The sequence below is a fragment of the Gekko japonicus genome, unplaced genomic scaffold, assembly GCF_001447785.1.
Source record: "Gekko japonicus isolate JY-2015 unplaced genomic scaffold, Gekko_japonicus_V1.1 scaffold2543, whole genome shotgun sequence".
NCBI lineage: Eukaryota > Metazoa > Chordata > Lepidosauria > Squamata > Gekkonidae > Gekko > Gekko japonicus.
Window position 1 is genome coordinate 223,061 of NW_015171578.1, and position 15,575 is coordinate 238,635.

Here is a 15,575-nt window from a genome sequence, read left to right on the forward strand (position 1 = left end):
TTGGTGGGTATGTTGGGGAGAGGTTCCAGTAAGCACGCTCCATGTTTGGAGCCTCTATCCCAAACCCCCTCCCCCCCAGCCCCCCACAAAGTTTCAAGAAGATTTTTGCCATTGACTTCAATGGCCCCATTGGTTATAATGGACCCGAATTTTTCGGGATTCCCGAATTTTTTCGGGATTTTTTTTTTCGGGATTCGGACAAGCGCATAAATTGCTAATTCGGGATCCCAAAAGCCGAAAAAAGCCGAAAAATGTTATTTTCGGCTTTTTTTTCGACTCGGGATTCCGAAATGCACATCCCTAATATGCATGCCATTATGAGTGGTGTGACTTTCTGTTATTCTGGTTAACTCACAAAACGGCCATTCTCCCCTTCAGGTTTTTACATTAATGACTCCCCAAACTGAAATTGTGGTTTTGGATAAGTGCCCAATAATACATGGCTGGTTAATTAATGGTCTTTCAATACGATAGGTTAAGGTGTAAATGTCTCTTGGAATCCCTCTTGGCCAGTACACTTGTGCTCAGTTGCTCTTACTTGCAATAAGTGTTCCTAAACAGCCTATATTCAATTTGTTTCAGACCCAAAGAGAGTTAGGGGCATTTATTGGGTCCAGCAGTCAGTGTCTTCGTGAGGAAGGCTCTGGCATAAATATTGAATGGCGTGGAAGTCAGGAGCTGGTGCTGAGGGAAAATATCAAGATGTTTGAGACTTATACAATCAGTTCCCAAGAGCCATATTAGAGCACTGCCTCCAGATAAGGCTAGCCGTTCTGAAGAGGAGAATGGGTGAGTGGGCGAATCTCCTCTGATTTGTGGCCAGGATCCACACTTGGCTGATTATTAACAACAACTGTAAGGTTACCTTTGAAAGATACCTTTTTATAGCTTGTTGGAGGTTGGACTAGGTCCTAGTCACTAGGGAGCTGTAAAAATTTGTGCAACCTAAAAAGCCCTGAATCCAGGTATGGTTAAAAATGTTGTGATGAATTCTTTCAATAAAGTGGTCTGGAAAATGTCACCAGTACGATGTCCTCTCAATTTTTGCTTCAGTAGTAATGGCTTTAATAGGGATTTTTTAAAAAGTAGTCTTTTTTTAAAGGTGCTCATTGGCAGGTGTACTAGTGTTTTTTTAAGGTACCCCATTTTTTAGGAGGAAGCTCAAAATGTACATCTCCTAGCAATGTCATTGGCTTATGTTAGTGGCAGATACCCTATATTTTCTTATGTCACTCCTGCAGTATGTGTTCTGTGGGTATAGTTGGATACTAAATATTGCATTTTATATAAGGGCCCCAGAGAGGGATTCTTCTTTGCATTGTCAATCCCTTATGTGGCTGGTCTGATTATGTCCTAATATGTGTCCTCAAGTTTGGAACACAGATATGTTCACTTGCAGGCTGGCTTTCTTTTCTGTAAGGAGACTAGCTAATGCTCCTTCAGTGGAGGAGGAGAGTATCCTGGAGAGCCAGCTCTGCCACTCACCTCACAGGTTCAGAGCCGCCATGCTAATGTCCTTGAGCTCTTCCCCTATAGAATGGAGCAGTCCCATTTAGGGATGGCATCCTCAGTTTTCCCTGGAAGGGGTTTGTACCTTCTGTATTTAATGTGCTTTTTATGCAGTACGGTTTGTATAGCGTTGGTCTGTTGCAACTAGATGATATTGAATGACGGCTGGAAGCAGCACAGCATTGAGGAAGCAACGGTGTAAGTGCCTCTGCTAACTTCTGACCGTGTTTTTGATCCCGTAGAATTTTGGCATTAGAGAAGCTTGGAGCTGTCTTCAACCAAGTGGCCTTCCCCTTGCAGTACACACCCAGGAAGTTCGTCATTCACCCCGAGAGCAACAACTTAATAATCATTGAGACTGACCACAACGCCTATACCGAGGCTACGAAAGCCCAGCGGAAGCAGCAGATGGCTGAGGTAATGGGAATGCTCCTGCACACCATTAGAGAGTGGGGATATCCAGGTTCTGGGCCCTTGGGAGGACCCAAGTCTTCTCTCCAGTTTTTGCTACTGGCCTTTTAGTAAAGGATGGCAAAGGCCACTTAACAGTCATGGCCTTGTCATGGGCATACATATGGTAGTGGCTCCACAAGACCCACAAAAAACATGCATCTCTTAAGATTTTGTGAAGCCTTTGGATAAAACATTGGTAACCTCGGTGAGGAGCACTCCTTGCCAAATTGTTAATGTCTCCTTTGGAGTGGTTCCAGTCATAGCTCAGTGCTAGTTCTGGATGAGTCCACTTTCCTAGAGGATTTGCTTTGTGTTGGCTCGGGAGAGGCTTCAGGAGTCTGGTGGGAGGTGAGAAGCTGATTGTTTTCCCTTGGTGTTTGTTCAGTCACCTGGCTTAGGAGGCTCTGTTTTCTAGCCCTGTGCCAGATGCTGTCAGGATCCACAGCAATACAACGAAGTACACGCTTCCAAGAAGGTTTTACTTTTATTGAAAAGCCATAGATGCAGTAACATGAACACTGTTAGGAATGGCGGGTTACCTATGCGCATAATAGGATATAGGGCATTCGTATGCCCCCCCCCCCCCACGTAGTACCCAATTAGATGGGTTCCCGCGCGCGGGCATTTGGCAGATATCTAACGGCTGCAGAAGCTGGGAACGGGAAAAGCTTCTCACGGGTTGTAGACACACCAACTCCTCCAGCGGCCTTGAGAGATATGCGTTGCAGCTAAGATGCAATTAAACAGACATCACACTCATGGCAGCATAGCTGACAGATGCTTGAACAGCCCTGTCCTTGTCCTGAGAGAAGGTTCATCCTCTTGCCTCACACTGGTCTGGGAGACACTGGGAAGAACTGAGAGCTTCTTTTTAAATGAGAGAGAGGTTCTCTGTGAAGATACGAGACACCCCTACCTCCCAGACTTGGCCACTGATGAAGGTTGCCAAGAGAAGGTTCCTTCTGAACAGCAGTGAGCTGCTGATCATCTTATTGCTGACTTTTAAATTCCTCGTCTGACTGATTGTGCTCTTTTGGAGTGTACCAGGGCCACAAATGGGTGATTAATCTTCTTAATGAGCAAGTGCTGTGATAAAGGTTATGGCACAATGCAAGAAGGTGTGCATAGACAGCCTCATGTAGCTGGCTGGATGCAAACAGTGCTGGCTCCTTCTGTAGGGAGAATTCAGAGTATCTTTCACACACTGTTCATGAGACTGCTAAATTGCAACCGATAATGAAGCTCAAGACAATGCACCCTCCTGGACTGAATCAAGAGCTAGGTTTCCTGTCTTGTTACCAATGGTAATTTCTCCACACCTACTACCCATCTGCATATCGCACCTATTCCAATCACACCTTCTATTGTTATTCACATGCTATTGTCATTTGCCTGCTAATGTCATCGGCATATGAAATAACTTCATTCCCCCTCTGAGGAAAGGAGGACATCTTGGGTGATTCCCACCATCCTATCAGGGAGAGGCAGGAACTAATTTTCTTCCTCTTCCTGTGTGGTGGAGGAACACCCCCTTTACCTGTTCTATTCCTGCCTCAACAGGTGGAGGATCTTTGTAGGCTTTGCCTCCAAACTTTACTGAGTTTTGTCTAACTTTTTCTATATTCTTTCCTATTCTCTTATTTCTTCCTCCTATTACTTCCTTCTTGGCTTCTAGCTCCCTAGTTACTTGCCTCTTGCAACCTTCTTTCAGCTTTTCTCCCCCCCCACACACACACTTCTTCTCAACCTGAGGGGAAGTTTCGCAGCGGCTGTTAGCAGGCCTTGGGAAATAGCCACAGAGCACACGTTTTCCAGTGTGCAGAGGCACCCGGATGGCTATCTCTCCGAGGCGGAGACCAATGCCGACAACTTGGACGCACAGTGGGAGGATTCCGGAGCCGGCATGACCTACTAGCTTGCCTCGGCTGCTGGCGACGAGCCCTGTTCGGGCAGAGAACAGCATGGGAGGAAGTGCCATCATTCTACAGAAGCTGTGGACATGCCCCGCTCCTGCCCATCGGCTGACAGTGGTGGCCACCTTGGCTCCCATTTTTTGGTGGGAAACGCTCCCAGGCTCTCCTGTGACCGCCGGCCCAGTTTAGAAGAGCCCATTACCAACCCCCCTAGCGGGAGACTTCAGTAGAGGATTGTCCCTCCCAGGACAATCAGTCACTGCCGGCACAAAGTATCTCCAGGTCATCATGGGTAATGTACCTCTTTCAGGGAACGACCTCCTCCCACAGAATTTAATGGAGTCCCTCAGGCATGCCGTGAAGAAAGAAATCGCCAATTTATGCCAACTAGGAGACATGGGTTCCCTCACTCCTCGTTCAAACTCTCCTCTGTCCCAGACCCTCTAGAGCGATCCAGGTCCAAAGATAGGAAGGGAAGATGGCCAACTAAAGCAGCCAGGAAACAACCTCCCAGAGACAGGCATTCCGACTCAGAGAGAGAACAGTCCCCTGATGACTCTTACAGGGGACAAGGAAGAGGGGAAGTTCCTTTCTGATTACGAAGTTGAAGACATTAGTGTTCCCCAACGGTCTGCACGTTTTTTCAAAGCAGAGGACTATCAATATCTAATTGCTAAGTCTCTGTCAGCCCTGGAGCTCCATGATGTTCCATTGGGGGAGGAGACGGTTAGCCCAGGTACCAACCCCAGAAATAGGTCCAAAGGAAGGGAGGAATTTTTTCCTAGATACACAACCTCTGAGCGAGTATTTCTGACAACTAAAAGCAGAATGGGTGAAACCCACTTCCAACAGACAGTTTCCTAGTTTTGTGAAAAAACTGTGTGACTTGCCCTCTTTTGCCAGTGAGAAGTTGCAGGTACCCCTGGTGGATGCTTCTGTGGCTGCACTCCAAGTGTATGGTCTCTTATCAGGGCTCGGTACATGACAACCTGGACAAGGAAATAGACACAGCACTTAAGAGATCTCATGAAGCCACTGCAATGGCTATTAAGGCTTCAGCTACAGTTTCAGTAGTAACCAGAGCCATCATTGTCTGGATGCGAAAACTTGTTCAGGTACAAGAGACTCTTAGAGGGAGCAACTAGAATTTTGAAAGCATCAGCGTTTTCTACGGATGTATCCCTGGATGCCCTTACCTTTTCATCATGAGCCATGTCCTTGGCAGTCATAGCGAGGAGAGGAATCTGGTTGTGCGCCTGGCCAGCGGAACTACAGTCAAAATCTTTCATGTTAGCCTACCCATTCCAAAGGAAAAAGCTATTTGGAGACCATCTTGATAGGATATTGGTGGAGACGAGGGACAAAAAAAAGCAATACCTAAGAACCTGCATCATCCTGATAAAAAGGATCTGGTACTCAGTCCTTTTGTTCCTCAAGCTCAACATATAAGTCCAAACAGGATCTGCAGAGACCTTCCTGAGAATATTCCAAGCAAACCTACAGGAAGGGTTTCACTGGATCTCGATTTGGAAGACAGTTGTCCAACCAAAATGACAAACAGGATTGAGACAACAAGACTACTAATGCATGATTCAGAGGAGATTCCGGTGGGAGAGACGGCTGCTTTGTTTCCAGGCAGCATGGATAGATTCCCAAGCAGATTCTTGGACATTAGAAATAACCTCAAAAGGATATTCAGTACAATTCAGGAAAACTGCACTGGATCATTTCCTCCGTTGTCTTACTTCAAATGGAATATCCTTTAACGTTCTGATAGCATTTTCCCCCACTTTCAGGGGTGCTCCAGACACCGCTTTCAGGACTGCATCCCTTATTTGCCTCTTCGAGAATCTTACAACAATTTCCCCCAGCAGGTTATTTTTCTTTATATAGCCTGAATATGATCTATAGACCACATCCATCTCGCTTTTCAATTGATCCTCTTTCATATCTGCCACTGGGGCTAATAGCTCACACATCCGTTCTTTAAGATTCTCACCCGGTATTTCTGGAACACCTTGGAAGCGAAGAACCATGTTGGCCTTATCCATTTGAACTTGTAATAATTGATCTTTCATTAAAACTTGTTCAGTCTCCAGCTTCTTGACTTTTTTCTTCACCTTTTGGATATCCTCAGCCACTTCCTTCACTTTTTCACTGTCCTGCAAGGCAATTCAACACTTGATGGACATTTTGGCAGTAGAACCATTACCACCAGATCAGAAGGGACAGGGGAGTTACTCCATATTTTTCACAGTCCCCAAAAAAAACGGACTGGAGGGCCATCTTAGATCTGAAATTCTTAAACAAGTTCATCAAATTAAGGCATTCCCATATGGAGACCCTCAAATCAATAATGTAGGCTCTACAACCAGGAGAATACCTTGCTTCCCTGGACCTCACTGAAGCATATCTTCATAATCCCGATTCTGCCACTCCACAGATGCTTCCTGAGGTTTTGTGTAGGAAACTCTCATCCGCAATTCAGAGCCCTGCCCTTTGATCTGGTGAGCGCTCTGAGACTGTTCACCAAAGTGCTAGTCAACCCAGTAGCCCATCTGAGAAAAAAGAGCATACATGTGCATCCATATCTCTTAATCTGTTTCCATACCAAAATGAAGGCCCTTCAGGACATTCAAGAGACCATTCATTGCTTCCAGTCCCACGGTTTTCTTATCAACTTGGCCAAATGTTCACTCTCTGATGCAGGAGCTGGAACATCTTGGGATGGTAATAGACACCAGACCATTTGCCTGCTAATGTCATTCGGCATATGAAATCACTCCATTCCCCCTCTGAGGAAAGGAGGACATCTTGGGTGATTCCCACTATCCTAACAGGGAGAGGCAGGAACTAATTTTCTTCCTCTTCCTGTGTGGTGGAGGATAAGATACAGAAAACCACGCAAATGGTGAAAATAATTGTCAGCAGCACCCACTCATCCTTACTCACCTTGGCCAAGGTGATGGGCATACTGATCTCCAACACAGAGGTGATGCAATGGGGTCACTTCCACACAAGACAACTCCAGTTTCTTCTCAGACTATACCAAACCCAAATAATGGGGAAATGGGACACCTCAGTACAAGTGCCTCTTCTAGTGTGGGAGAGCCTAAAGTGGTGGACAAGAGAGTTCAGCCTCTGTCGGGGAAAGAGGTTTTATTTCAGCAAGGAACTTCAGCTGTTCACAGACACAAGCCTTCAGGGTTGGGGGTCAACCTTGACCCGCACAGGGACGATGGACACAGAGAATCTCGTCTCCCCATCAATATATTGGAATTGAGAGCAATTCGGCTGGCTGTACTCCATTATGGCGACAAGGTGAGAGGTCAGCACATTCTGGTTCTTACGGACAATGTCTCTGCCAAAGCTAACATAAACGACCAGGGGCCCCCAAATCGTCATCTCTGCACAAGGAAGCAGTGATACTCTTGACTTGGGCAGAAAAGAACCTGGCATCACTCAGAGACGAACTTGTAAGGGGATTAGGCACTATTCAAGCGGATTGGCTCAGCAGACAGAAAATACAACTGGGGGAGTGGATGCTGAAGAAAGAAGTTTTCAACTGGATTCTGGACCCCTGATAGATCAGTTTGCATCTCATCGGAACCACTATCTATCCAGGTTCTACACCAGGTTTTTCCATCACAAAGCAGAAACGACGAATGCCCTAACCACTCACTGGCTACGAGGTCTACTGTATGCTTTCCCATTGATTCCAGTCATACCAAAGTTACACAGAAGATAAGGCAACAAAAAGCAACAGTCCTGTTAGTGGCTCCGTGGTGGCCTCGTTGACCTTGGTTCTCAGCACTCCCAACAGATGTCTGTATCACCACCTGATCACTCAAGGCACCCTCGTCCAGAACGTCTACATCTGACCATGTGGACCTTGAACAGCTCTCTCATATGACACTTGGCTGTTTTTCAGATGTGACCAGTACGATCCTTGCATCCAGAAAGGATTCCACTACTAGGATATATAATGTCTCCTGGAAGCCTTTTCACAGGTGTTCAGAAGGAAAGCTGTCAATGTTATGGAACCATCTAGTCAATCAATTCCGGACTTCCTGAATGATGGCCTAAAATCTGGTTTGAAACTGGCCACTCTCAGGAAACAGGTTGCAGCACTAGCGTCAGTACTTTCACAATCAAAAGGATACTCTTTATCGTCACACCCCCACATTCGTAGATTTTCAAGAGGGGCAACTTTACACAGTCCTCCACAGGTTCATAGGTTCCCCACATTGTGGCTTCATCCAGTCCTGTCAGCACTTACAAAACCACCATTTGAACCCATTCAGGATATTCCTTTGGTTACGCATGAAGACAATATTTTTGGTCGCAGTAACTTTGGCTAGATGCATATCTGAACTCAGCGTGCTTTCAACTAACCCAGGACTGCGTGTGTTCTATAGGGACAAAGTGGTTCTTTGTACAGATCCCACCTTTATACCAAAAGTCACCTCTAGTTTTCACAGATCTCAGGAAATATACCTACCTTCCTTTTGTCCTGATCCGAAGCCCCCTAGGGAGAAGTCCTGGCATACACTGAATGTTCGTAGGTCTCTTAAAGCATACCTGATATGGACCACCAGCATTAGGATGACAGTCAATGTTTATAAACATTTCTCCTCCCAACCTGGGACACATGATGTCCAAATCAGCAATCAGTTTCACAACTAAATCATGCCTAGTGGCATGATTTACAAGTCTCTCAGTATTGAGATCCCCCAGGGATTACAGCACACTCGGTGAAGAGTGCAGCCACCAATGCTGCATTTGCTAAACATGCTTCAGTAGAGGAGGTCTGTAGAGCAGCGACTTGGTCCTCCATTTCCACCTTTGTGAGGTATTACAAGCTGAATGTCTGTGATTCTGCAGATGCCTCATTTGGAAGAAGAGTCCTACAGCGTGATAGCAGAAGGGAGCAGTATCCCACCCAATGTTTAAGGTACTGCTATGGGAGCACCCAAGATGTCCTCCGCCTCAGAGGGAGAGAGACCCTTGGCACTTACCGTGAGGGGTCCTTCTCCTCTGAGGAAGGGTGGACATCTTGCCTCTCCCAATTACATCGCTGTCCTCCTGGCGCTGTTCTCTTCTTCCATACCTCTTCTACGCTGCTTCATTCTGAGCTAATGTTCTCCATGTTCTTTTTGTACGTTATCGTTGTTGTAAGTTCAACTTCATGTTCTGAGCTTACGTCTTGTTAGCATAGGAACTGGTTACGTTTGGAACTGCTGTTTGGAGTCATCTGAACTGAGAAAGGGGGTGTTCCTCCACCACACAGGAAGAGGTTGAAAATTAGTTCCCGCCTCTCCCTGATAGGATGGTGGGAATCACCCAAGATGTCCTCCTTTCCTCAGAGGAGAAGGAGCCCTCACGGTAAGTGCCAAGGGTCATTCTCCAAAATATAGGACATATGGACTGACATTCTAGCTGTATTTGAAGTGAGCAGTGACTCACAAAAGTGCCTACCCTGCCACAAATTTTGTTAGTCTTTAAGGTGCTCCTGGACTTTTGCTCTTTTCTGCTGCTACAGACAGACTAACACGGCCACTCATCTCAATCTATCCACATTCCTGGTTATGCAATGTATTCTTTCCATCTGCTGTCTCAGAGGACTCATCCAAAGGAATCACGTGAGAATAGTCTAGCATTCCACGCTGCTTCTTCTTTCTGGACAAAATGTCTCTCTTTGCCAGTGCATAGATTGCTTTGGTGTTACTCTTTATGTAGGTCATTTGGTCGGACTGCAGTCCCGTGATTCTTTGCCTAAGAGCGTCATAAAAAGTAGTGATTTGATTCCTTTGTGTCACAGGAAATGGTTGAAGCTGCAGGTGAGGATGAAAGGGAACTGGCCGCAGAGATGGCAGCAGCGTTTCTGAATGAGAACCTTCCCGAGTCCATCTTTGGTGCCCCAAAGGCAGGAAATGGGCAGTGGGCATCCATCATCCGGGTGATGAACCCCATCCAGGGCAACACTTTGGATCTGGTCCAGCTGGAGCAGAACGAAGCGGCCTTTAGGTAAGGAGGAGCCCATATGCCAACGAAAGGCCTCTTGGAAGGTTGCTCCTTTCCCCTTTGCTGAGCAACACTGGAGCGTAGCCTCCAAGGCTGCCGACCGTCTCCCTTGTCTGAGCATGCCTTGTAAATGCACCAGTCACAGAATCACTCCTGATGTGGCTGTCAGACAATAGCAGTGTCGTGTTAAGAGCAAATTGCATATTTTTGTCCACTTGGGAACACTTGACAGGATTTGATCACAGCAGAATAATGGATAAACTGTGCACCTGTCTGTCCGTGGTGTTTAAGAGTGGCAGTCCTGCCCCATGTAAAGGGTTCTGGCTTTCCAGAGGTCCTCTCTCTCCCCCTTCTCTTCCAAAGCATCCTTTGCTAGAGCTTCCTGGGAGAGATTGCTTATTCCAGTCACGCTCTTGATTCTCCCGTTCTCAGTGTGGCAGTGTGCCGATTTGCCAACGGTGGTGATGACTGGCATGTCCTGGTGGGAGTGGCCAAGGACCTGATCCTGAACCCCCGCTCAGTTGCTGGAGGGTTTGTCTACACTTACAAGCTGGTAAACAGCGGAGAGAAGCTGGAGTTTCTGCACAAGGTGGGTACCTGATAGAGGTTGGGAAGGGGGTAATGATGTTGGTAGGAATAGCAACCAGCCTCTCTTAGGAGCTGCAGAAGGGGGGGGGGGTCCCACCTTCTCTGTGCCACGTGTTGCTTTCACCTAGTCCAGGTTTGCAGCAATGTTGCTGCTGTGTAAGGGGCAGTGACCACATCTGTCACTCAGACTGGAGATTTGAAGCAGTGTTTGCAAGTCTGAACCAAAAGCTGCTGGGAGATGGAAGTCTGGTTGGTGCTGGCGGGCACTTTCAGAAGCCCTGGGAATGTTGCTGGGATCCTGATGGGACTGCTTCTTTTTGGGTGCTGGGGGCGGTTACAGCTGAGTGACAGAATATGTCGTTGATTTGCAAAAGGTCTCAGTAGTTTTGGCTAAAGGGCCTTCAGGAGGTGCTGGGGAAGACCTTTGTGCGCTTGAGACTGTAGAGTTCCGCCTCTGAGTCAGAGCAGAAGGCCAGTGGTCTAACCCGGTAGAAGGCAACACCATATATTCACATGTGGATAGATTTTTATCCCTCCTTCCAAGGAAGTTCTTGAGTCAGCTGCAAGAAATGTGTGAGCCAGAGGCTAAAAAACTGAGCTAGCTCACACTGACTCAGCTTAGAGGGAACACTGGACCTTGGGTGGGGGGACTGCTAGCTCTTGTGAAAAGGAACTCAGCTGGGGGCTGCTTGACTCTGAGCTTTCTCTCATCCATTGTGAACAGATAGGCTAGTCTGTCATGTTCATCTTCTCCAGTAGTGCAGTCAGGCTTCAGACTGCAGGGGTCTTTCTCAGCATGACCGGGGAGGCTCTACAAGCTGCTGACAGGCTGTACTCTTCCCCTGCTAGTGTTCTGCGGGGGCTTGCCTGTTCTCCTAGGAAGGAGCGGAGTGTTGCAAACTCTGGGCTGCCTTCGCAGTGGTTCTTTCTGTGCATCTGTCCTGGCTTGTCTAATACCTGCTTCTCCTGTTCAGACTCCAGTGGAGGAGGTGCCGGCAGCTATTGCCCCGTTCCAAGGCCGCGCGCTCATCGGTGTGGGGAAACTGTTACGCGTCTATGACTTGGGCAAGAAGAAGCTGCTGCGAAAGTGTGAGAACAAGGTAGTGACATTCGTCCTTGAACTGGGGAGCCTGAAGGGGCACTTCAGCTGAGTTGCTTGTTTTGCACACTTTGGTTTGAAACAGTGTAGGAAGTTGAGAGGGGGGGGTGCTTCGAATTTCAGTGTTGTCTCTACCTGTCAGATCTCTTTGCATGTTAGTTACTGTTATTTGTCTGCCAAACAGTGCAGGTGTCTGCAGCAGATGCCTCCCTTTCTCCATAAGCAGAGGAAGGTATCATATTAAGACTGGGTTACACCTCCCACTTGCTCTGCTAGACGGCATATGCCAGTCTCCAGTGCTGAAGGGACCACTGATGCAGCATGTCGTTTGGAGCTATTATGTAGGAACACCGTGTGCAGAACTTGGGGTGCGGGAGGAAGGAGTCAAGTGACTGTTGAGAGTCCAAGAACTTCCATTGCAGTTGCTGATCCCAACTTCTCACTGTCTGGTAAACTTGAGAGCAGAAGTAATTTCCTTGATATCTGCAATGATGTAAGTGCTATCCTTGACTGAGCCTAGACAGCAAAGATTTTGAGGATCCATTCGTACGCTGGGGTCAGGGATGAAATCAGGACCCCCTAGGCAGGAGGTGCCTTAAGCAGGCTCTTGTGATGAGGGAGAGACCCCTTCCTGCTCCTTATTTACCCATCTGGCTTGCTTTCCTTTGAACTAGCACATTGCCAACTACATCTGTGGGATCCAGACGATTGGGCACCGGGTGATTGTCTCGGACGTCCAGGAGAGCTTCATCTGGGTGCGCTACAAGAGGAACGAGAATCAGCTCATCATCTTTGCCGACGACACCCACCCGCGCTGGGTCACCACCGCCTGCCTCCTGGACTATGACACTGTGGCCGGAGCCGACAAATTCGGCAACATTTGCGTGGTGAGTCTTGGCTTTGAGGACAGACAAGAGAGGGCTCCTCTTGCACTCTCCTTTTATTTCCATAGGATGCCCAGCATGAGAGACTGGGGTGCTGTGGAAATGCTCCCTCTTGGCTGTTGCCCAGCGGTGGGTGAGACGGCAAGGCCTTGGCTCCTGTTGGATTGAGGCTTGCTTTTGCTGCGTCTTCCGTTGGTTTGAGAGAGTCTCAGTTTACCCCTGCGATAACCTCTCACAGTTCTTGCTGTGGGCCTCATTTTGGTTTGTTCCCCGACACAGGTGAGGCTGCCTCCCAACACGAACGATGAGGTCGATGAAGACCCAACGGGCAACAAAGCTTTGTGGGACCGAGGGCTTCTCAACGGAGCTTCGCAGAAGGTGACTCTGGGGCAGGAACCCCTCTGCTTGGGTGGGCCAGTTCTTGGGTGGGTTGTTGGTGTGTATCGGTAGAGAAATACAGAGTATAAAAAAATCAAGTATCCATGAAAAAACAATGCATTAAAATGCATGGTCCATTTTCAAGGATCAAAGCAACCGCAGCCTCCGTGGGGCTTCGTCTTTCTGCTGTAGCCAGGGAAAGCCTTTTGAGAATGAAGGTGTCCTGATTGCTCTTGCTCCTGTCAAAGGAGCACATGCCTCTGGGGTGAATGGCGGGTGGTGAGGTGGCCCATGCATGAGAGGAGCCCGAGCTGTCTACTGAAGTGTGCTGCTTGTCTGACTTCCAGGCAGAGGTGATTATGAACTACCACGTCGGAGAAACCGTGCTGTCTCTGCAGAAGACCACGCTGATCCCAGGGGGCTCCGAATCACTCGTCTACACCACCTTGTCAGGCGGCATCGGCATTCTAGTCCCGTTCACGTCACATGAAGTAAGCACAAGGGAGGGGACGGTGCTGCATCCTGCTCAGTTTCGAAAGACTCGGGCCTCAGATGGGAGGGAGGCATCTGCTGGATGCTCAGCTTTGCTTTCTGGTGGTTCTGGTTTTGGTTTGCTTGTATTCCCCCTCCCCAGGGAAGCTGTGTTTGGCCCTCCTGCCTCCTCCATAGGCAGAATCTGATCCCGACAGCTTTTGTTGACAGGAGTGCCAGCCAGCTCCACCCACATGAAACAGGATTGTTGTGTCAACACTGCAGTTTGGAACAGACCTCAGTGGTGCTGTAGACTGTAGCAGATTTGACTGTCCAACCTAAGGCCCCTGAAGTTCCCAGTTCCTACACACAGTAGTTTACATTTTCCAATCCCCCCTCCGCAGATTTATTGTGTTGGAGAAGGGTCACTTGGGTGTATTTGTCAACCCTGCAGGCTGACCTGGAACTTATAGCTAGTGATGGTTACAAAACCTCCTGCCAAATAGCTCCCTGAATTTTGGGTTTCCATATTACTCGAAATGTTTACCAGAGCGGAACCCATGATGTTGGAATCTGGGGTTCTTGAGAATTGTTTCAAAACATCAGCAGAAAGAACCTGGGGGTAGGGTGTGTGTGTGTGTCTTGTTTTCTGCATCTCTTGCAGTATAAAAAAGAAACCCCTTCAAAATGAAGCCTTTTGTGTATCAGACCTATAATTATTATTTTGCCTTTGTGAAGCAGGGGGTTAGTGTTGAAGAGGTTTCTTATCTTTTAATGATGTGTAAGATGGAAGCTGCATACATAAAAAGTTTACTGAATACTAGGGGTTTCCTGCCATGCTAAGATGTTAAGGCTTTCTTGCTTTTATGCTGCATGTGCAAAGAGAGAGCATTTGTGCTTATCTCCAACATAAATTATTTTAATGGTTTTCAGTACTCCAGGAGTGATCTTAAAAGTCCTTCTCTAACCTGATTTCAAGGCCATTGTTGTGCTGTTTATACTTCTGTGGAAGGCCAGCAGAAATAAGTACAGTTTTCAGGGAAGAAGGGTTGCTCAATTTTTAAATAAGTACTTCTCACTCTCAAAAGAATAAGCATTTTTCCTGCAGGAAATCTGTTCCCAAAGAGAGTGGAGCTGAGCCTGTTCTTTCCTCCTGAGCCCTGTTATGCCACTGTGACTTCTTGTTAAACTGTTCCCTCATTGTTATTCTTTGCTGCCTTCAGGATCATGACTTCTTCCAGCATGTCGAGATGCATCTCCGGTCTGAGCACCCTCCTCTTTGCGGACGGGACCATCTCAGCTTCCGCTCCTATTACTTCCCTGTAAAGGTAGGCCAGGCTCTGAACTGATCAGCAATGGGGCAGGGCTTTGGGCTCAGTAGTTTCCCTCCTCTGCAGCTCCTCGGGGCAAACGGGGCATGCCTCCCAGCTTGAGCGTCTGCTTTGCATGCAGAAGGTTCCATATTCACTCCCTGGCATTTTCAGTTGAACAGGTATCCCAAAACACTGGAGAGCCACTTCCAGAAAATATTGACCCTTGATGGACCAGTGGCCTGTCTTGGTATAATGCAGCTTAAATAAAGGGGTCAAAGTCCATTTGTAGTAGACAATCTGCTTTGTGTACAGAACAGCTGGAGTTCAGTTGCTGGCATCTCCAATGAAAAGGATCAGGTAGTGGGTGATAGGAACAGCTTTTTCTCTTCTCCAGAGGTGCTGCCAGGCAGAGTAGACAAGCCTAGCCAGTAGAAGGCAGCTTCATGGTGTTCGAGTGGGTGCCAAGTGAGGTGGCTCAGCCCTTCCTTTCATGGGGCAAGAGCCCCCTCATTCCCAACAGCCTCCTTACCCTTGAACTAGCAGTAGTGGGTACCTGTAAATGTGGACATTTTGTGTGTGCAAGAATGCATTCCTCTTTAAGACTGCCTGCACACGCACGCACGCACACACACACACACACACACACAAACAAAGAGGAAGGGCAGCCGTGGTGGCAAACTGGGGCTCCTAGCTTCTATCCCTGTGAGTAACCGGACTGTACAAGTTGCCTGCTGTTGGCTATGCATCCTGAAGCATGACTTCAAGGCATACGATGCAGGCCCTGTGCTGAAGCTGTAAGGAGGCCTGGTGCTGGTCAGTGACCGGATAAACAAGTGCCTGGGGAAACCCCCCCCCCCCCATTTTCCAAGAAAGGGGTGGTAGTGGGAAAGTGCTGTCAAGTTGCAGCCAATGTAGGGTGACCCTATAGGGTTCTCAATGCAAG

At 47.8% G+C, this 15,575-nt stretch overlaps 1 protein-coding gene across 1 annotated transcript in view; it reads left to right on the forward strand.

Annotated features, from left to right (window-relative positions):
• The window catches only part of SF3B3 (splicing factor 3b subunit 3), a 48,986-nt gene that overhangs the window by 32,348 nt on the left and 1,063 nt on the right, over positions 1–15,575 (forward strand). The window contains exons 18-25 of the mRNA XM_015419817.1: positions 1,752–1,926; positions 9,697–9,902; positions 10,332–10,488; positions 11,462–11,587; positions 12,261–12,473; positions 12,750–12,848; positions 13,196–13,339; positions 14,543–14,647. Of these exons, the coding sequence (XP_015275303.1) occupies positions 1,752–1,926; positions 9,697–9,902; positions 10,332–10,488; positions 11,462–11,587; positions 12,261–12,473; positions 12,750–12,848; positions 13,196–13,339; positions 14,543–14,647 (1,225 nt within the window). The remainder of the gene's footprint in view (positions 1–1,751; positions 1,927–9,696; positions 9,903–10,331; positions 10,489–11,461; positions 11,588–12,260; positions 12,474–12,749; positions 12,849–13,195; positions 13,340–14,542; positions 14,648–15,575) is intronic.